Below are 18,476 nucleotides of genomic sequence, written 5' to 3' on the forward strand. Positions count from 1 at the left end.
GAAAAAAACAACAACTCTGGCTTTGGATTTTGACAATTTTCTAACTCTAATAAAAACAAAAATAAAAACCTTAGCTTTAAAACCCAGCATTATTTGGTTTTTCTGCAGCGGGAATGAGCCTCCACCCTGCAGGTCATGCAGTGCAGATGTTATTACTCCTGGTGTTGATCTCAAAGGCTGAACAAGTGGATTTCTTGGTTTAGTGGTGCTGAGGAGGGTGTGAGCAGATCCTTGTCAGAGTCGCCTTGAGATAAGGGTTTTACACAGTTCAGTTTGACTGATACACACTTCTGAGCATGTTCCTCTTCGCAGACTTAGCTCTACTCAGCCAGCCAAGTTTCTGCTGATGTCGTTTCTGTAAAGTAGCTAGAAATTTTTATTTTTATTTCTTATGCCGGCATCACAGTTATCCATGACACTTTTGGTCTATCACACTAAATCCAAATAAAAAATACGTGGAAAAACATTTCTGCATGGCACAGTATAATAACCACTAGACACTCTCATTTATGTAAACATTTTATTAAAAAACATTATATTAGAAATCTGATATTTAACAAAATTATTGCAGCATAACAATCTCAAGTGTATAAAGGCAATCTTGAAAAAGTATCAAAGCATTATTGCACTGTTCTTGATTGTTCAGCATGTATTTCACTATAAGGCAGTCGTCTAAAATCCTCACATTTTTTAAAACGACATACTGTGCCTCCAGACCACCGAAAATAGAATATAAAAGGTGCAGATTTTAAACTCCAGCATTCGGAAGCTTAAGCTCACTTCAAATCACAGTACTGTACTTGGAAATAGTCTTAGAAAATATGAAAACATGGCTGATTCCTTCATATAACCTGAAAGTATTAACAATTCAAAGCTAGATAACAATAATTTCTGTATTAGTCTGCAACAAAATAAAATGTTTTTTTTTAACCGAAAAGAGCAGAAAAAAAAGCTTAAAATAAATAACAGATGTTTTCTTTGAAACACGCTCTTTAGTTATAAACAAAAAACAAACAAATCCCTTGTAAATATCAGACTGTAACAGCAAATATTGTTATTCTCTGATTTAGCAGTAGATTACTGCACTCTGAGGATTGAGCAACAAGAGACTAAAGCTCTGACTAACTGACCTCCAACGGAAAAAGGAAGCACCACATCAAACATAAAGTGCTATTGTCTGAGTTAATTATTTGGCCTTTAGGAAATAACCTATTAAACAGCAATAAACAGCAGGAGTTAGCTGAATTTTAATTTGTTTACTGGATGTGTTTAATGTTTATACACAGTCCCTGGCTCTCTGATGTGCATGTATGTTTTAATGTGAGTGATTTTTTTGCATATTTATATATATTTTTTATGAATCATGGCTCCCGTCTTCAGAGTTTTTTTTTTATTTCATCTGCTTCGGCTGCTGTCTGACGCCTCTATCATGGCTCGAAATCTAGAGTTCTCATTTGCGAGCAGGGCTGCCGGCGAGTCGAACTCCAGAATCTGAGAGTGAGAAACAGATAAGACACGATTAGCATTGATGCAATGAATCTATTGGAACCTCGCAAAAGAAGATTTCAATATGTTAAAAATATTGCCTGGCTTTGTTGAAGGACACAGACTTCAGTGTGTAGCTGGATAGATCTGGCTTTACTTTTTATAATATGGTTTATTTCCTAATAATGATCTTTTGGACCAGCAGAGATGCATTTTTCCGTACACACATCATCAGCATGAATGCCATGCTAATATGGGGCTTTTTAATCAATTAGTTGGCCTCAATTAGTTGGCCCAGACAACATCTAACAACACAAAGATCTAGCAGCAAATAATTACATTTATTTATTTATAATTTTTTCAACTTTATGAAATGCACTCATGCCCACATATACACATTCACTGATATTTGGACACAAATCCTGATCTGATCCTATCTTATTGATATTTAATTCTATGTCCAAAGCAACAGTACTACATTCAGTGAAATAAGCCTTCAACATGACTTTAAGAATTCCTAAAAAAATATTAATCGATCTAAGAGGAAAAATGTGTGCATCTTTCCACAAGACAGTAACCCAACAAATGAGGCTTTTCCACGTCTGCTGCAAAACACACCTACATTCTGCTATTACCCTCTAAGATAACTATAGAAAGGTACAGAGTATGTACTATGAAATATTAAATATTTTTTAAATTGAACTGGTTCAGATTTGGGTTCTTCACAAGGGCTGCAATTGATTTCAGGACCGAGACGTGGTTCTTATCAGTCCACTAAACACTGGTGTTTAAACTTTTCATGTTTGATCAACCTGAGCCTTGTTGATTCCTAGATTGTTCTTAAACATCCTGACTAATGTCTTTACTTCAGAGGGTGTATTGGGGGCTCCAACTGAACCTCCCAGAAACTCATTTAAATAAATTCAAACACGGATAAAGAAGGTTAGATATGAACCTTCTGAATAACTCACACCTTGGCCTAAAGAAGGAAGTCCTTGTGTTAACCCATTCAAATAAGCTCAGCCATTTGTAGTCAAAAATGTCCAAATCTTCAGCCAGAGGTATGCTGATGGTACAAACATCTTGTCGTTTCTCTGCGAGTCACTGTCGTGTATCAGTACCAACATATGTCAGGGTGTCTTTACATATTTCAATCAGTCTGTATAATACTGATCCTATGGGGATTAGAAAGTATCCATGGTACATTTTTTGTTACACATTTTTTTTAAATGGAAAAAGAAGTTAATATATTACTAAAATAAACAAATAAAACAGCATCTATATGAAACTCTAATGAACAATGGGTGTCTATAAACTTCAGATTAAAATTCTGTATCTGACATGTTTGTGTTGAGATGGCCAAAGCTAGAGCTAGGATTACCTAAGACCACAAGACTTGAGATAATGTTATCCATTTCATCCTGATAAAAAAAGTAAATCATTAAAGCTCTCCATAAATAGCGCCATAACCGCATGAATCAGGTGGAACATGTTGACATTTCATGTTCTCTTTATGCTTTACAGGTTGTTTTGAAGCAGAAAGGGACCTTGTATTCACCAGCTGAAAGTCACAAGGTTGGGCTTCAGCCAACGGTTAGTTTTCTACACACCTGGCCGTTGTCCAGCACCATGACCCTGCTGCAGCTCATCACTGTGTTGAGACGATGTGCGATGATGAGAGTGGTGCAGCTGCCAAACGCACTGCGAATGGTCTCCTGGATGAGGCGATCCGTCTCTGTGTCGATGGCCGCCGTAGCCTCGTCCAGTATAAGAATCTAAGTAGAGTTTCAGAGAAATAATGAGACAAGAGAGAAACCTGCTGCTTAATTTATTAAAGACTTCACTCTACAACATTAGTATCTGTGCTGCTGATGCCCTACAGTTTAAGGTACCAACACTAGGTGGCACTGGTATCCTATTGAAAACAAGATGAAAGCTGGCTTTTATTTTCTCATTAACTGAAGCAGAGGAGATCATCCCTCATCCAGAGGAAAAAAAAAGATGAGGATGTAAATAAAAGATGGCAGCATAATGCAATCAACACCTTGCTGTTCCTCAGGAGGGCTCTGGCCACACAGAGGAGCTGCCGTTCTCCCACCGAGAAGTTCTCTCCGTTCTCCGTCACCTCTGAATGAAGGGAATGAGGCAGCTGGCAGACCTGCGGAGAGTCAGAGCCACACAAGAGCCAAACTATGAGGAAAACTTTTGCTGCTGTGGAACGTGTAATTCCCAACATATCGATTATATAACTCACCATTTCTTTAATGTGCGTTTTCTCAAGAGCTTCCCAGATCTGCAAATCAGAATATTGATCCCAGGGGTCTAAGTTGCTCCTGGTCGAAGAGAAATCATAACAACAATGAAATAAGTCTCATTAATCTAACAAATGCAGTCTACTGCTGACATTAAAATTATAAATGCAGGTCCTCTGCGTATCTAAAACAGTACATACAAGGATTCGGGAATATAAGCATTTTCCTATTTTTACATTGAAGGACTTAGAAGAAAGAGCTGCAGCTTATTTCCATGTATATAAACCTCTATCTAAGATCTTAGTAAATATTTTAATGATCAGCCAATCAGTGTAAAACTTTTAAGTTATATTTAAGTGTTTTAATAACAGACTGCCTATCAGCATAGCTGAAGCTATAAAAGCAAAGTTCAGTCAAAGAAAAACATGCGGCAAAAGAAAAAAAACTCATAAGTAACGAGGATAACGGCATCCGACAGGATTTTGACGCAAACTTGAGGAGGATTTACCAAAAGCAGCCTGTGGATGGACTGAGCTTTTAGAAGACAACATCGATGGAGCATTCAGGGCATGAGTTAAACTGCTCTAATCGTTGATTTAAGACATCAATTCGGTTTATTTACATACCCCCAATTCACAAGACATGTCATCTGTTTACGTCTAATTACAGAGACAATTAACCAGATCATACAGACAGATTGGTTAATGGTTTTTCGATCTAAGGAAACCTGGCTGACTGCAAGGTGCCATTGATGTTCTTTCCTAATAAGAACTTTAAATGTTTCTCAACAGTCTCTTCTTTAATGTGAATTTTGCATTTCATTTGAAATCAAAGGCTCAGAGTCTGAAGGAAGGTGGAGGACTGTAGCTACTTAAAGCTAAAGGCTGATTAATACTGAGAAACCAGGTCATCTACGTGTGTTGCAGTAAACGCAGATCTGCCCCCACCCCCCCTCTGCAAACACTCTGGTGCACCTACCCAAATTATAGGTGACCGCAGACAGGAGGCCTCTGATTGGTCAAATCTACATCTACTCTACTCGTGTATTTCCTGTTTGGTACCTTACTGGCTTGTTTTGTTTATATGACCGCTATTGCGGAAAACGACTGATGAAATTAGACCGGCTAGAAGAGCGAGGTGCGCAAGAACGCTGGGTCCCTTATTGGATCCCCGCTCTTTTTCACCCTCATGTCCCTCCGTTGTCGCACAAACTTGCCCCTAGCGTTTTTCCACTTCCTCATCGCCTCTGCCGTATCTAGACCCACAGCTAGTTCGTGATTGTCCCTCTTGCGTTGTGTTGTGGAATAACAAAGGGCAGGCAACGCTTCAAAATTGGGCAGAAATCAAAAATATCTGCGACAAGCTCACTGCGACTCACTGCTGCGGGGAGTATAATCAGCCCTTAAGGGTGAGATTCTACCAGGAAATCTAGGGTCACTTAATTCTTCCGTCTGCTGATAGGCTTTATGGGGGTGATCATTAGATTTTCAGGCAGGAGGTGACTCTTGACCACACTGTACTAACACCTATTTTAATGACCATTGTGTCCCTGTGTCACTGGCTCAGCAAACACACCCGACCTTAACACCAGTCTAATTTGATCTAAGAAACTATGGAGGTTTTGTCAGGAAGAAGATGAGATACAGCAGAGGAAAACGTTGGGAAACATCAATATGATGCTGATTAATTCATTGATTCATGCTTAAACTATGATGTACACTAGCTTTTTATAGGACAATATGTAAGCTGAGCATCACATTGATTGATCTTATGTAATATTCAAATGACCTGAGAAGCAGAAATAAATGCTCTAGATATATAACTCTATGTGCAATAGTGTGATAACAATTTTTTGATATTTCTGAAAGGCACTCTTTTCAGTAAGAAGCTGATCTATTGAGCTGCACCTATACGGTCCTACATGATATAATCGATTATGAGAACATGAAAATTATTTCTCAACTAATTAAACACGTATTGTAACCTTAGAAAGCCAGAAGTTGACCTTTTTTAATGCAAAACAAATGATACATCTCAGGATGGTGACTAACTGATTGTGACTGGATTACCTGATGGTACCAATGAAGAGTACGGGCTCCTGGGGAATGATGGCCAGCTTGCTCCGCAGGTCATCCAGGCCAATCTGTGCAATATCGATCCCATCAATGACTATAGAGCCAGCACTGAGCTCCACAAGCCTGAACAGAGCTACAGCCAGGGAGGACTTCCCTGCAAACACACATAAAAAAAAAAGATGCTGTGCTGACAAAAGTGGACATGTTGAAACAAAGATATAAATGTGAGGTGGGAACGCTGCAGGCTAAAGGAACAGAGAAGGTCAGCTGTACCTGATCCTGTACGGCCTACGATGCCGATGGTCTCTTCGGGGAAAACGGTAAATGACAGGTTCTTAAGCACCAGTGGCAGATGATCTCGATAACGCATGTTCACATCCTGGAAGCTCATCTTTCCCTGCTGAGGCCAGGAGGGGGCAGGAGTGGCTGCCTCAGGACTCTGTCTGGGTGCTTCACTGTCAAGGCTCTGAGATAAGAAGAGGCGATGGTATCTGCAATGAATCACTGAATTCCTTAAGAGGGGGTGAGCCCCCCCCCCCCAACTGATCTGCAGTGATTTCTACTTGATAAGCTTTTTCTTTTTGTGCTAAAGAGGAAGAGGTTGTGAAATGGGAGACAAGTTCTGGAATGTGATATGAAGGGTGAACAGATCACATGGACACAACCCCCCCCAAAAAAAAAATACACATGGGGACATACCAGCTAAACTGCTCTGTCTTTCTGGTTAACTGCTGTGAAAAAATGAACACCCCTTACCTTTATATAGTGATTTATCCTTTCAACGGATGTAAAGCGAGCTTCGGTTTCGGTGAGCAGCCGCACGGTGAACTGAAATAGGCCGGTCAGCTGGAGGTGACAGACAAGCAGAGAGTTAAAAGGTTCATAATCATCACTGTCACACCAATTACCTTAAAGCACTGCCTGTTTAGACATCATCAGCACAGATTCGCTGACATGCCTCCTTCACAGTCCTGCTAATTGATCTCAATTATCTACCCTGATTGTGTTGATTATAACGTGAAATAAAAAGCTGCAACCGAAACCAGCTGCTGCACATACAGTATACTCAACGCCTGGCAAAAAATTTCACACCTAAAGCAAAGCTCCCTGCATTATGTTGGGGTTTTATATGATAGGCTAACGTGTATAATTGTGGATTTAAAGAAGAAAATGGGGTTCCTATTCCTAAAGGTTATAAGAAACATAGCAACCAGGTAAGGAATAAGGAGAAGTTTAAAGTTAAGTACAATTATAATAAAACTAAAGTTAGGATCATCTCCCTGGGGTCTGCCATATCTTCAAACTCACCAAGAGATGCACATCCACCTAAACCAGGGGTCGGCAGCCCAAACTGCTCAAAGAGCCATATTGAACAAAAAATAAATAAATAAATAAATCTGTCTGGAGCCGCCAAAATGTAAAAGTCTTCTATCAGCCTCGTATGGTAACACAGGCTCTAAGTGTATTATCCTACTATAGAAAAGGACTATGTGGGCTTAAAAATGTAATAAGCATTCATGGTTAAATGTTTATCCTGGAGCAAATGTCACATAGCAGCATGAGGTGAGGTAGGAGCAGTGAACGCTCTCACTGGGTGGAATTCACCGCTCGCCGCTTCATCGCCCTTCACCGCGGGATTTAAGTTTTTCTTGCATTGATGAAATTATAGAAACTCAATAAATGAATCTTTTTATGGTGGATAGTGGTGTTTCTGTTAGGAGGAGTTGATTGAGTCATGGGGAACCAAGCAGGAACTGACAACCATCAGAGCTAAACGGACAGGCTGGGCAAAGACAAGCATCCAAGGTACCCAATGTAACTCTGGAGGAGCTGCTAAAATCGACTCCTCAGCTCTAGAGATAAATGTAACAGTGAAGCTGTGATTAAAAAACAAAAGCAGTCAGATATGCTCTCAAACAAAAAAATGGAGCTTGAGCAGCTTGAGCTTATACAGAGAAATGTCAAGATTCTTCCTTTTCTAGATGTATAAAGCTGATAGAGACCAGCAAAAAAAAAACCTGCATGTTGCATAATTATTAGCTGACCTTTGGAGGTGATTGGTATTAAGCTGCATTTTATTCCAGTAGAAGAGTAAAGGGAATTTTATTATTGTTTTTCTTCCATTTCATCACATCAAATCCCAGTAAGATTAATTTGGGTTTGTTGCTCCAAAGTGATAAAATGTGAAAAATATTTAGGCCTAAATATGAGTAAGAAATCCCAATTTTAACAGGTTTCTTCACAGACCTGAACTGCATATGAGATGGCCAGGCCTGCGTAGGCTGGAGGTATCTGATTCTGCATGAAGACAATGAAAAGTGCCACAGCGGTGATGAGGGAGATGCTGATGAGGTCCAGGCGAACAGCCAGCCAGCGCATAGCACAACTAAAGAGGTAGTTGGTGGCTTGGTTGGTGTCCAGCAGTTGCTGATATCTTTAGAAAAAAAAAGAAAAAAACAGGAGAGTGGTTGTTAATCTATTTCAGCAGGAAGTAAGCATGGCTCTGCACTGCAGTGCAGCTGAGGGCAACATTTCTAAGCTGTGGGCTAATATATTTATAGGGTAGGAGAAAAGAGAGAAACTAGAAGAGGAGATAAGATTAATGTGAAGTTTAATGGCATCAGTCAATGACAGATATCCTTGAGTTCACCTTTGGAGGAAGCTGTGCTCTCTTCCATACGCATGGATGGTGGAAAGTCCCTGCAGACTGCTGGTTATATGGGAGGTGAATGGTGACTGGCTGATATTCTCCAAGCGCTTCAGCTCGCGGATGAAAACCCTAAAAAAAAAAAAAAGAAAAAAACAAACAATGACAGTATTTTAATTTCAACTTGAAATAAACCAATCAATTTGAGTAAAGCGTGTAGCTGCAATAATGAGGAATTAAACTGCGGCTCCAGGAAAGCATGAAATCATTGTTCCGCTTGGATTTGTTTCTATGAATTCCCACGAAAATCCACTTCAATCATCAAGTCCAAAAACACAGCAGAGCTGCTGCTATCATTTCAATGAAAATATTGGATCATTGTGTAAAATAATTAAAGCTTTTGAGCAGAGATGTTTTCAAACATGCTGCTTTGGAAAAAGCATCCATCCTTGAATTTTTTCCAAACTTTGCTTCTTTACAACCACAAATTAATACTATACATCAGAATGTCAAGAGATAGCCTAAAACAATGTGACACATTATTGCTTAACTAAAGATTAGTAATGCACTTTTGATTGAATTTTGAAGTTTTTTTGCATTTAAAAAAAACTTCAATCAGTAAAATCAGGTAAGTCTTACATAGATTTGTATTTAGCCTGATTTACCGTGATAAAATAAAAAACCTCTACCAGTTATGCACATCTAAAGACAAAAACATTCCTTTTCTTCTAGGAAAAGCAGTCAAAGCTCATTCAGATTAGATAGAAACTGCTCATTGGCTCATGAATAACTGTTAATTTGATTTAATCCTAGACTTTGCATATCCTTTCATCTAAACAATTCTCTGGCTTTAAGCTTTGGTTCATTGTCCTGCTGTAAGGTGAACCTCCGCCCCAGCACCAGCAGGTTTTCTATAGCCTCTAACATCTTTTCTTCAAGGATTTCTTATCCAGTTAAGTCCCAATAAACTCTTTAAAAGTTTGTTGCAGTCAAGTGGAAAAATCTTGAGGCGTTGTAGCATAAAACCAACAGTGAATCACAGGAAACAAAGCAGGGAAGCTTAAAAGCTTTGTGAAGGGGATTCAAACCACCTTAAAAACAAATGCTAAACTGGTCAGTGATATGGAGGAAATCTTAAACTACAGAAACACAGCTGAGGAGGTGGTGGCGGTGGGAAATTTGTAAATAATCCAGTGGAAAATGCTTTAGTTCTAATGACGCCACTGCACACAGGTTATGATGAGATGACACATGGAGGGAGATGTGCCCCCTTTGTTCCTCCGAATTGCTTCTTTTTCACCACTGACGGTTGCTTGGTGCGCAACAGGGAGCCATACTCTTTGTAGACGGGTGAGTTTTTGACGCAGAAGTGAGAGGAGAAGAGGTTTACTGACAAAGGCAAGACTTCTGTCTACTTTTTGGCTGCCAAGACAGAAAGAGACAGTTTGGGAATTACAAGTCTCACATGAATCATTTGGCTTCCTCATAAAAGCTTGTAAGGAGACGAGGAAAGAACGTGACACTTGCTCCCTTCCAGGCAGTCACGCACACAAACATGTTTATGCCTTGGGCAGTTTCACTTCAGAGATCCATTAAAAAAAGAAGCACTTTCTAAAAGTGGGTAATTTCAATGGGAGATCCACGTTTACATAACACCCATCCATATCCTGCTTGGCATGTGGCATCTTTATAAGATGGTCCATTTATAAGCAGCGCTGCCGAGGGTTATCACTGCTTTTCATCAGCTGTCAGGAATCAGTTCAAGTCTGCTGTTTATCAAAGCTTATATTAAATTCCACTTGGATTTTACACCAATTAAGCGTCTCCAAATGAAGATATTCTTTAATTAAAGCAATCTCAGAAGAGACAGACTGGAGTCAGATCAGGTGAAAGAAATGCTAAGATCCAGGTTTTAGGTGAAACATATTTGAAGGAAGAGAAGTTTTAGGGCATTATACCTACTGGTATTTCTATATTTCACATATAACTATAACTTACTATAATGTTATAATTCAATCACTAAATAAAGTCATTAACCCATGTGTCTCATAAATCAGTTTGTACCACATACCCTAAAAAAAAGCTAACATATTACCGTATGTCCAGCCGCCACCGACAGTAGCAGAAATCCACTAATAGGCGCCCTGGCCTGAGGCAGCTGCTGCTGGGGATTCTCTAATGAAAGAGCACCACTGTAATGAGGGGGTCTGCGAGGCTCCCACAGCAAAATAACATTTTAAGGCAGGATCGTATTCTTGATTAACTGACTGCACAGACAATGTTTTCAGGTGGACCTTCTAACTTAAAAACGTATCAAAACTCCTTTTTACCCACTGACCACAGCAAATATAGCAAAGCCAGTCTCTGGCATTGAAAACAAGTGCAGCAGAAGCATCAGATGCATCTGAAAACACTTTATTGGACAAGCTTCGGGAGCATCTTGAGGCAAATCTGACCTTAATGTGGACAAGCATTAAAAGCTGTAATGTTATTTTTGCACTTGGAAAAAAATCAAATTTGCTATAAGGCGTTCAGACAAATTTCAATCTGTTTGGGAACCCTTTCTCTCATACTTTAGTGGCCTCCAAGAACTTCCTCCAACATTGCATTAGATTGAAAGATTTTATGGTTTCAATTAAAAAGCTGAGCATACACAAAGGCATACTTTGTTGGCCAAGAGGACCTTGGAATGCAGTTCGAGCTATTCACCTACTGTTTTAATTTGTTTATTCTGATGCCTGCCCATATTTAACAAACAAAAACTGAAGTCTACTGTCGGTGTAGTGTTTTTTTTTTTTTTGGTTTGTTTTTTGATTCATTACAATTACAATTATTGTAATTATTTTTGGGTCCAGTCTGGGTGGGGGGAGGGTGTGGTTTTTCTGAATGTGTATAAAGTTTGAAAAACGTAAAGTCTTTTGTAACCATGAAGACGATCTATTGTTTCTACCTCTGACTTTTCAATAAAAAGATTTGGAAAAAAAAAAAAAAAATGTGGACAAGCATCAAAAATGAAGCAACAGAAGCTTTTTTGCTGCTGAAATCACATTAGAGCACAAAATACGGATATAATTAACTGTAGTTTGCAGATTTGATCCAAAACTCGGAACTATGTTTATCTTGAAATTATTCATTAAAGGAATACACATTATTTTGAGGTAATTGGGCAGAAGAAAAATCCAACTTTTCCCCACTTTGTTGGATTTACCTTTAATGGCAAACTTGCAGTGACACATAAACAATGAATGAAGCAGAGAGAGTTATTATGTCCTGTTGAGGTAGTGCTGCCAAATAAGCACGCTGGTGATGCACAATCATATATGTTATTGAGTAACACTGCTGTAAGTATTAACCCCTTTGTATTTCCCTAAATACATGTAATAATCTGAACCCATAATAAAATATACCCAATAAGAAACATTAAAGAAAAGAAAAAAATGTCTCAGTTTTTTTCTCGATCAGCTCCATATGGAATGAAAAAACAACCAGTTGCCAGTAAAAGGAAAGTGCCACCAAGCATCTTTACAATAAAATGGAGAGATGAGAGTCTGACCTGGAGACACGATTGACGACACACAGGAAGACACCCAGGGGCAGGACTGAGATCAAGAACCAGGGGAAGATCATCCCCACCATCCCCAGGCAAAACAGCACCAGAGTCAAGTTTTGAAGCAGCATTTCAGCTTGCATGGTCAGACGCACGTCCACTGTGAGGAAGAGAAGAAAATAAAAATAGGTCAGAGGCCCTGTGTGATGAAAGATGTGAGGGGAAGTGTGTTGAGTGGTTTTCTAAGCAACTAAAAAACATGCTTGGTTGTTTGTCATGACCAAGTTTACATGCATTTAGACCAAATTTAGCATGATTCTGATTTAGATCCATCTATAGTCACAGGAAGAAAAATACCCCCATGAGTCTCAAATCTTGCTTGAATTATGTTTTATTTAATTATGTAATTATGTAAAACTAAATTAGTTTGATGTTTTCTTTCATCTCATTTAGTCATGGATAAAAAAAAATCGGCTTGTAGAAGAAACCTGCTAAAAAGTTATTCAGATTGTTGCAGAGCCTCTACTTTTTATTGATTTATTTTTAACCAGCGGATTAAATTAAAAGCCTTTCTGGGGTTGAGTTGTGGAACCTGGAATACTTTAATTCCTTTTTTCCGAGTCATTCTTCTGTAGATCTTTTTCCTGTCATGAATCAGTTTCAGCCTTGACAGCCTACCTTAGATTCGACTCTAGAATACTTTGGCTTATAGAGGAGGGCATGGCTGACGACTCAGCAGCTGGAAAACAAACCAAAAACCCTCCATCACTGTGCTTGACTTATGATACGAGGTTTTTGTGCTGATATGTTGGATATGGCGTTATACAGTCTGCAAAAAAATCTAGTATTATGCATCTGGCTTAAAGCAGTCTAGAAGTCGTGTGGGTTATGTAGATGCAACCTGGTCAATCTAAGTAATGCTGCCATTTTCCATTTAGAGAGAAGAGGTTGGTTGGTCTCTTGATAAATTGATCATAGATCTTCTGCTTTTCTGCTCTAGTCATGTTCTTAAACATTAAACATGTTAACCCAGAACTGTTTCTTGTCAGAAAGTGACCTACTAACTCTTTCCATGCTGATGAGTAGCTTCACTGCTGATGTTTTCCCTCTCTGGGGTTTTTACAAACACACACCTGGATGCTCAAGACTCACAAACAGCCACATCTTCTGCTCTCAAAGCAGTAGTGACACAGATTATCAGTATTTAATCAAATATGTTTGGTCCACAGTGCTTATAGTCGCACTATCTAAATCAGGCATCCCCAAACACGGTCCTCGAGGGCCGCTGTCCTGCAGGTTTTAGAGGTTTCCCTGCTTTAGAACAGCTGATTATGATGATTACAGTAGAGCAAAAGCCTGTTAATCAACTATCAATTAAAATCAGCGGTGCTGGAGCAGAGAAACATCTAAAACCTGCAGGACAGCGGCCCTCGAGGAACGAGTTTGGGGATGCCTGATCTAAATACTTAAAGGTATGAAAAAGAGGATTTTTTCCTAGAAATTAATCTAAAATTATTTAATTGATGGAGGGCATTCTTGCACTTATGGTGGTTGGCAAAACTTCTGCTGGACCGGTAAATTACGTTTGACTCCTGCTGACTCTGTGCATCCTGGCACTTTGCTGCCTCTCTAGGTGAAATACAAATTTACGGGTTGAGGCTTTTGCAGCGTAGAAAACTTTTGCAAAGGAGGGGGCTTTGACACATGCACACAATTAAGAAATACACAAACAGCATTCACAGTCTGCCTTACATTCGACTCTAGACATATCTTCTACCACAGAATCCTCTTTCCTGCCTTAAAATGTGGATGGAAAAGCTGCTGGGGAAGATCAAACAGGCTAACCAGTCATACTGGGGTACATGTGACTCTTCCTCAAATCTTTAGGAGGAGGAATGCTTGCATAGTTTGACCGTGGGCAGTATCTGAACCTCTACTTTATTTTACTTAATGCTTAAAATACCCATATATGACCAAATACTGTTTGTGTGTTTGGTGTAAAAGAATGGTGGATGAACTGCAGGTTTCTAAAAAAACAACAACAAAAAAACAATAGAAGCTCAAAAAACAACAACAATATTGACACATGAAGCAAAGACAAGTGAAGTGGATAATAGAGAGCAACTCGCACGGGAAAAACACTCTGCCGAATCACACTCAGCCTCTACACTACACCTTGTCAACCACGGTGACTTCACCGACTGAGAGCTCTCCTCGGGGACAGGTTCTCAGTCAAGACAAATCAAGCCTCACCCTCATCCATGTCCCTGGAGAAGCGGGTCAGGATGCGACCCAGAGGCGTCGTATCGAAGAATCGCATGGGGCTGAGAAGGAGCCTGCGGAACAGCTTGTCGTGGAGAGCAGAGGCGGCCTTCACCGTGCACTGTCAAAGCAGACAACAACTCATGTTTCAATACGAGACCCGACACATGTAAACAAACAAGTTGAACAAGCATACGGCAGCGATCATAGAGTGAAGGGGAATCACTCAGAGATCGAGGCAGCCACATGTCGGCTGCAGACCTACGAACACCGGCTTTCAATATGCTTAGCATGTGTGCGGAGCTGGGTGGCTGTTTTCCTTCTGCGTGAAGGGTGGGCTGTCAAATCCTGAGTCATAATGAGCTTTCTGGGAGGCTTACATAAAGGTCATGACCCAATTCGCAAAAGACATTTCACCAATTGGACAGAAATTACATGTGGCAGCAAAGAACAAATTAATTCTATTAATGGAATATTTAACACACACAAAGATCTCATCACAGCTAGAGGTAAGAAAAGATCATCCATCTTTGAAAAATTAGCAATTTCAAGTGGCAAGTATTAACGTTGGGGACTAACCTCAGCAATGGTGTGTCAGGACGGGTTAGCATGAAAAAAAGAGGACGTTCACCCGAGGGGTGGTGGGGGGGGGGGGCTAACATGGGCACAAACACTTTTCCTTGATTTCTATTTTTATTTTTTTTATTTTATTTTTTTTATTCAATCCCAGACAGACACACACAGCCTTTGTAAAGCTGTGAAAAGCAGCAGTGGACAAATACTAAATGGATTTGGCCTGCAGCTATTTTCCATTACGCTGCTGCAGCCACACAAGCTTGAAAAATGACAATTATAGGGGAGCACTTAACTGTAGAACATTAATAATATGTGAAGTTCTGAGATTATGTCAAAGTTCATCAGTGTTTGGGAAGAAAGGATGTTTAGAAAGACCCTTACCTTGACAAACACCAACCCCCTCACAGTTTTCAGAAATAACGCGGCTCCCATGGAAATGACATAAACAGTGGAGTAATACTGAATATGGGGGTTGAGCCTCATGCTGTTGCTCTCCATCGTTTCATTCGCCGAGATTAATGATGTGTTCTGAGGGCAGATGGAGCAACAAATTACAAACACTGAGAGAGAGAGAAAAAAAATCCCCATTTGGCTCCCTAATCAAATTGAGAAAAGCACAGTTTGGCTTTCAAAAAAAGTACATAAAATCCAGCCGGCCTGGTGACGTTTTTACTATTCGGAGCACATCACCTCCACGGCGACGAGTCCTTGCTTTGCTGCACATCTGTTTCTCAACTACTCGTGCTTGTTTTTAATTAAGTTTACCGATGTGCCGTTACTTTTTTAATCATGCACATTCAGATTAATGCTCAGTCTGCTGCCACAACTCACTGAAGCAGAGTAGTTAGTTTTCTTCTGGGAGCCAAACACACGCTAAAGAGAGGCGCCTGCCGTGATGTGCAAAAGTATTCCAACCCCTTCCAAAATTTGTCCCACTTTGTCAGGTTACCAACACAAAATTTAATTTACTTTACTGGGATTTTATGCAATACGCCAATGCATGAAAAGGCAAAAACTGCAAGAGCTGTATTTGCATCCAACCCCTTTTTACTCTGATACCATAAAGAAATAATGCAGTGAAACCAGCGACCTGATTGATGAAAATGTTTGTTGACTTACCCCACTGCCCTGCCTGATCCAGTAGCTCAGCCACCAGTTACTAAAAGCTATGCTGCCAGTTGTGGACAGGAAGAAGACGATGTTGATGATAAAGACTAATGGACCTCCTGCTGCTTTAATGTATGCTGCGTACACAGACCAGGCCACAGCACCAGAGCCTTTTTCTTCTGCTTTCATCAGTTGCTCTGAAACAAAAGACGAGACAAGATAGGGGGAAAAAAAGTCACATTCAGCTTTAATCTCACGTATAGGATAAAAAAAATAGATAACTAAAAGACAGCATCCCTCACCTCTGTCCCTGCTCTCCACCTTTATCTCAACCTTGGCAACATCAGCAGCGCCGTCAGCTGTTTTCACAACTCCCCCCGTCCGTTTATTCTTCAAATTCTCTTTTACTACATTCTGGAAGACAAATGTGAAAAACAAGGGCTCAGATTTGATGAAAAGCTTCCACAAAATCGGCTCAGCTCCATTAATACCAGACAGAATTTAAACAGAGATAAATGTGACACTGTCTTTTTACAGCATTGCCAGCATAAAAAAAAAAAAAAAAAAGGTACATAAACAATGAAAGGCCTTGTACATCTTAAAATTTCCCTTGTATCGAGCCCGTCTATCTGTCCTCATGAATTATTCAGCTTGTAATGTTCAGAGTTGCTGTGTATCGGGGGGGGGATCTTTCACTCAAAGGAGGAGCCTTTGTCCCTCATGTGGCCCCAGCCTTACCTCCTGTTGCATGCTGTTGAATAAGGTGGCATAGTCACGCGCTTTGCTCATTAGCTGTGCATGGCTGCCGTGTTCAACAATTTGCCCGTCCTTCATCAGGATCACATCATCACATTCGGGCAGATACTGAGAATACAAAGGAAGCAAAATACAAAGGTAAGAAGGAGCAGATATATCCTGAAATACTTTGTGAGGAGAGCTGTTGTCACAGCAGCCCCAAATAACAAAAATGGTGCAGGCACCATGCAGGGAGGCGGAGTCACGTGACCAACGGGGAATGAAAGTTGTGATCATCTGTCTGAACGGTCAGTTAACTGAAGTCACTATAAAGTCCACTATAAAGTCAACGCTCTATATAGTAATTGAGGGATTTGGGGGTTAGGGCGAACGTTAATGATACGTGTCCACACCATGTGTGCGGAAAAGTCACACAAAAAATACTGTATTAATAACTTTGCATGGGATTTGCCATTTTTTATGTTGTGGTACATTGCAGCTGAGTGGAAGCAGCTGGATGAGCTCTGTCCTAGGATGTCTTCCAGATACAGTGCAGGCGGTGGGAGACAATGTTGGACAATGTCCCCCATGTCATACATAATGTTACAGAGATGGAGATCTCCTTCGGTGAAAGACCACTGCACCAAAAGTGTAAAAAGGATACACCCTTGCAACTCCTTCCCCCTAATAGTTTTTATAAACCATAGAGATCTGCTTAGTTTGACCTGTTTTCCCAGTTTGACCTGCTCCTTAGCTCTCTTCTGCATTCAGGATGTTGTTTTTTTATGTTATCTAGATATCGAAAAGCCATTTTTCTTTTTATATTGAAATACTTTTCATTTAACCCAAGTCTGTCATGCTTTCAAGAAATGCAAAGTTTTTTGTTTTTTTTTATGTTTCCTTTGCTGCAGTCTTTACATGTTTGGCTGCACCAACTGTTACACCAGCTGAAAACAATCACCAGGTAGACAGACTCAAAATGTGCCCAGTTCCATCAGTTAGCCCTGCCATGCATGTGCCTGGAGATCAGCCTTTACCCTCGCCATGATCCCAGTCAGTGCCAGAGGGAAGACGGAGGCTTGGCAGTCAGATAGAGGGATGTTTGGCTACAGATAAAGTAGTATAAGTTCAGACTACCACAGTTCGATAAAAATTGTAGAACTTTTCAGATTTAACAACCAGAATTAGTTATTTATTTACATCAGGTAAGACTAATTTCAATGAAAACTTTGGATCTGTGCCGTGCAAGTTGATATGACAGTTTTCTGGACATAGATCAAAATTTAATTTGTACCACTTTTCATTCTTTTTCCCAAATATAGACCTCTATTTATAGTTCATGTTTCAAAATGACAAAAATACAGTGAGTAGTGTCTATAAAAAGTTAAAAAGTTCACAGGTGGTTCTGACCTGTAGCTGGTGGGTTACAAACAGCACCGTCTTGCCTTTCGCCACGCCTCGAATGGCTCTGCTGAAGATATGTGAACCCACACACGCATCGACTGCGCTGAGGGGGTCATCCAGCAGTAGTATGGGTCTCTCGCTGTACAGAGCACGGGCCAGGCTCACCCTTTGACACTGCCCGCCGCTCAGGTTGGCACCTCTTTCTCCAATCTATATGAGAAATACCAAACTAAGCTCACTGATATTTAGCAGGTAAAATTCTGAGTGTCTTTGAAGAGAAAAACAAAACAAAACACAGACCTCAGTCATATCTCCGTAGGGAAGCTCTGCAAGATCTTGGAGAAGACAGCATGCTTCTAGCACTGCACCATATCTGCAGTGAAAAC

The 18,476-nt window shown here is 40.1% G+C and overlaps 1 protein-coding gene across 1 annotated transcript in view; it reads right to left on the reverse strand.

Annotated features, from left to right (window-relative positions):
- Positions 1–547: 547 nt before the first annotated feature.
- LOC107093273 (multidrug resistance-associated protein 5-like) overlaps positions 548–18,476 on the reverse strand; it is a 36,227-nt gene continuing 18,298 nt past the window's right edge. Inside the window, exons 13-29 of the mRNA XM_015388247.1 lie at positions 18,391–18,463; positions 18,097–18,300; positions 16,690–16,815; positions 16,254–16,365; positions 15,964–16,148; positions 15,226–15,372; positions 14,260–14,389; positions 12,013–12,166; positions 8,463–8,591; positions 8,060–8,246; positions 6,569–6,658; positions 6,086–6,278; positions 5,807–5,966; positions 3,740–3,818; positions 3,530–3,643; positions 3,096–3,260; positions 548–1,491 (exon numbers count right to left, since the gene is read on the reverse strand). Coding sequence (XP_015243733.1) covers positions 1,396–1,491; positions 3,096–3,260; positions 3,530–3,643; positions 3,740–3,818; positions 5,807–5,966; positions 6,086–6,278; positions 6,569–6,658; positions 8,060–8,246; positions 8,463–8,591; positions 12,013–12,166; positions 14,260–14,389; positions 15,226–15,372; positions 15,964–16,148; positions 16,254–16,365; positions 16,690–16,815; positions 18,097–18,300; positions 18,391–18,463 — 2,344 coding nt within the window. The 3' untranslated portion in view covers positions 548–1,395. The remainder of the gene's footprint in view (positions 1,492–3,095; positions 3,261–3,529; positions 3,644–3,739; positions 3,819–5,806; positions 5,967–6,085; positions 6,279–6,568; positions 6,659–8,059; positions 8,247–8,462; positions 8,592–12,012; positions 12,167–14,259; positions 14,390–15,225; positions 15,373–15,963; positions 16,149–16,253; positions 16,366–16,689; positions 16,816–18,096; positions 18,301–18,390; positions 18,464–18,476) is intronic.

Source organism: Cyprinodon variegatus, unplaced genomic scaffold (assembly GCF_000732505.1).
Source record: "Cyprinodon variegatus isolate N-32 unplaced genomic scaffold, C_variegatus-1.0 Scaffold19, whole genome shotgun sequence".
Classification (NCBI taxonomy): domain Eukaryota; kingdom Metazoa; phylum Chordata; class Actinopteri; order Cyprinodontiformes; family Cyprinodontidae; genus Cyprinodon; species Cyprinodon variegatus.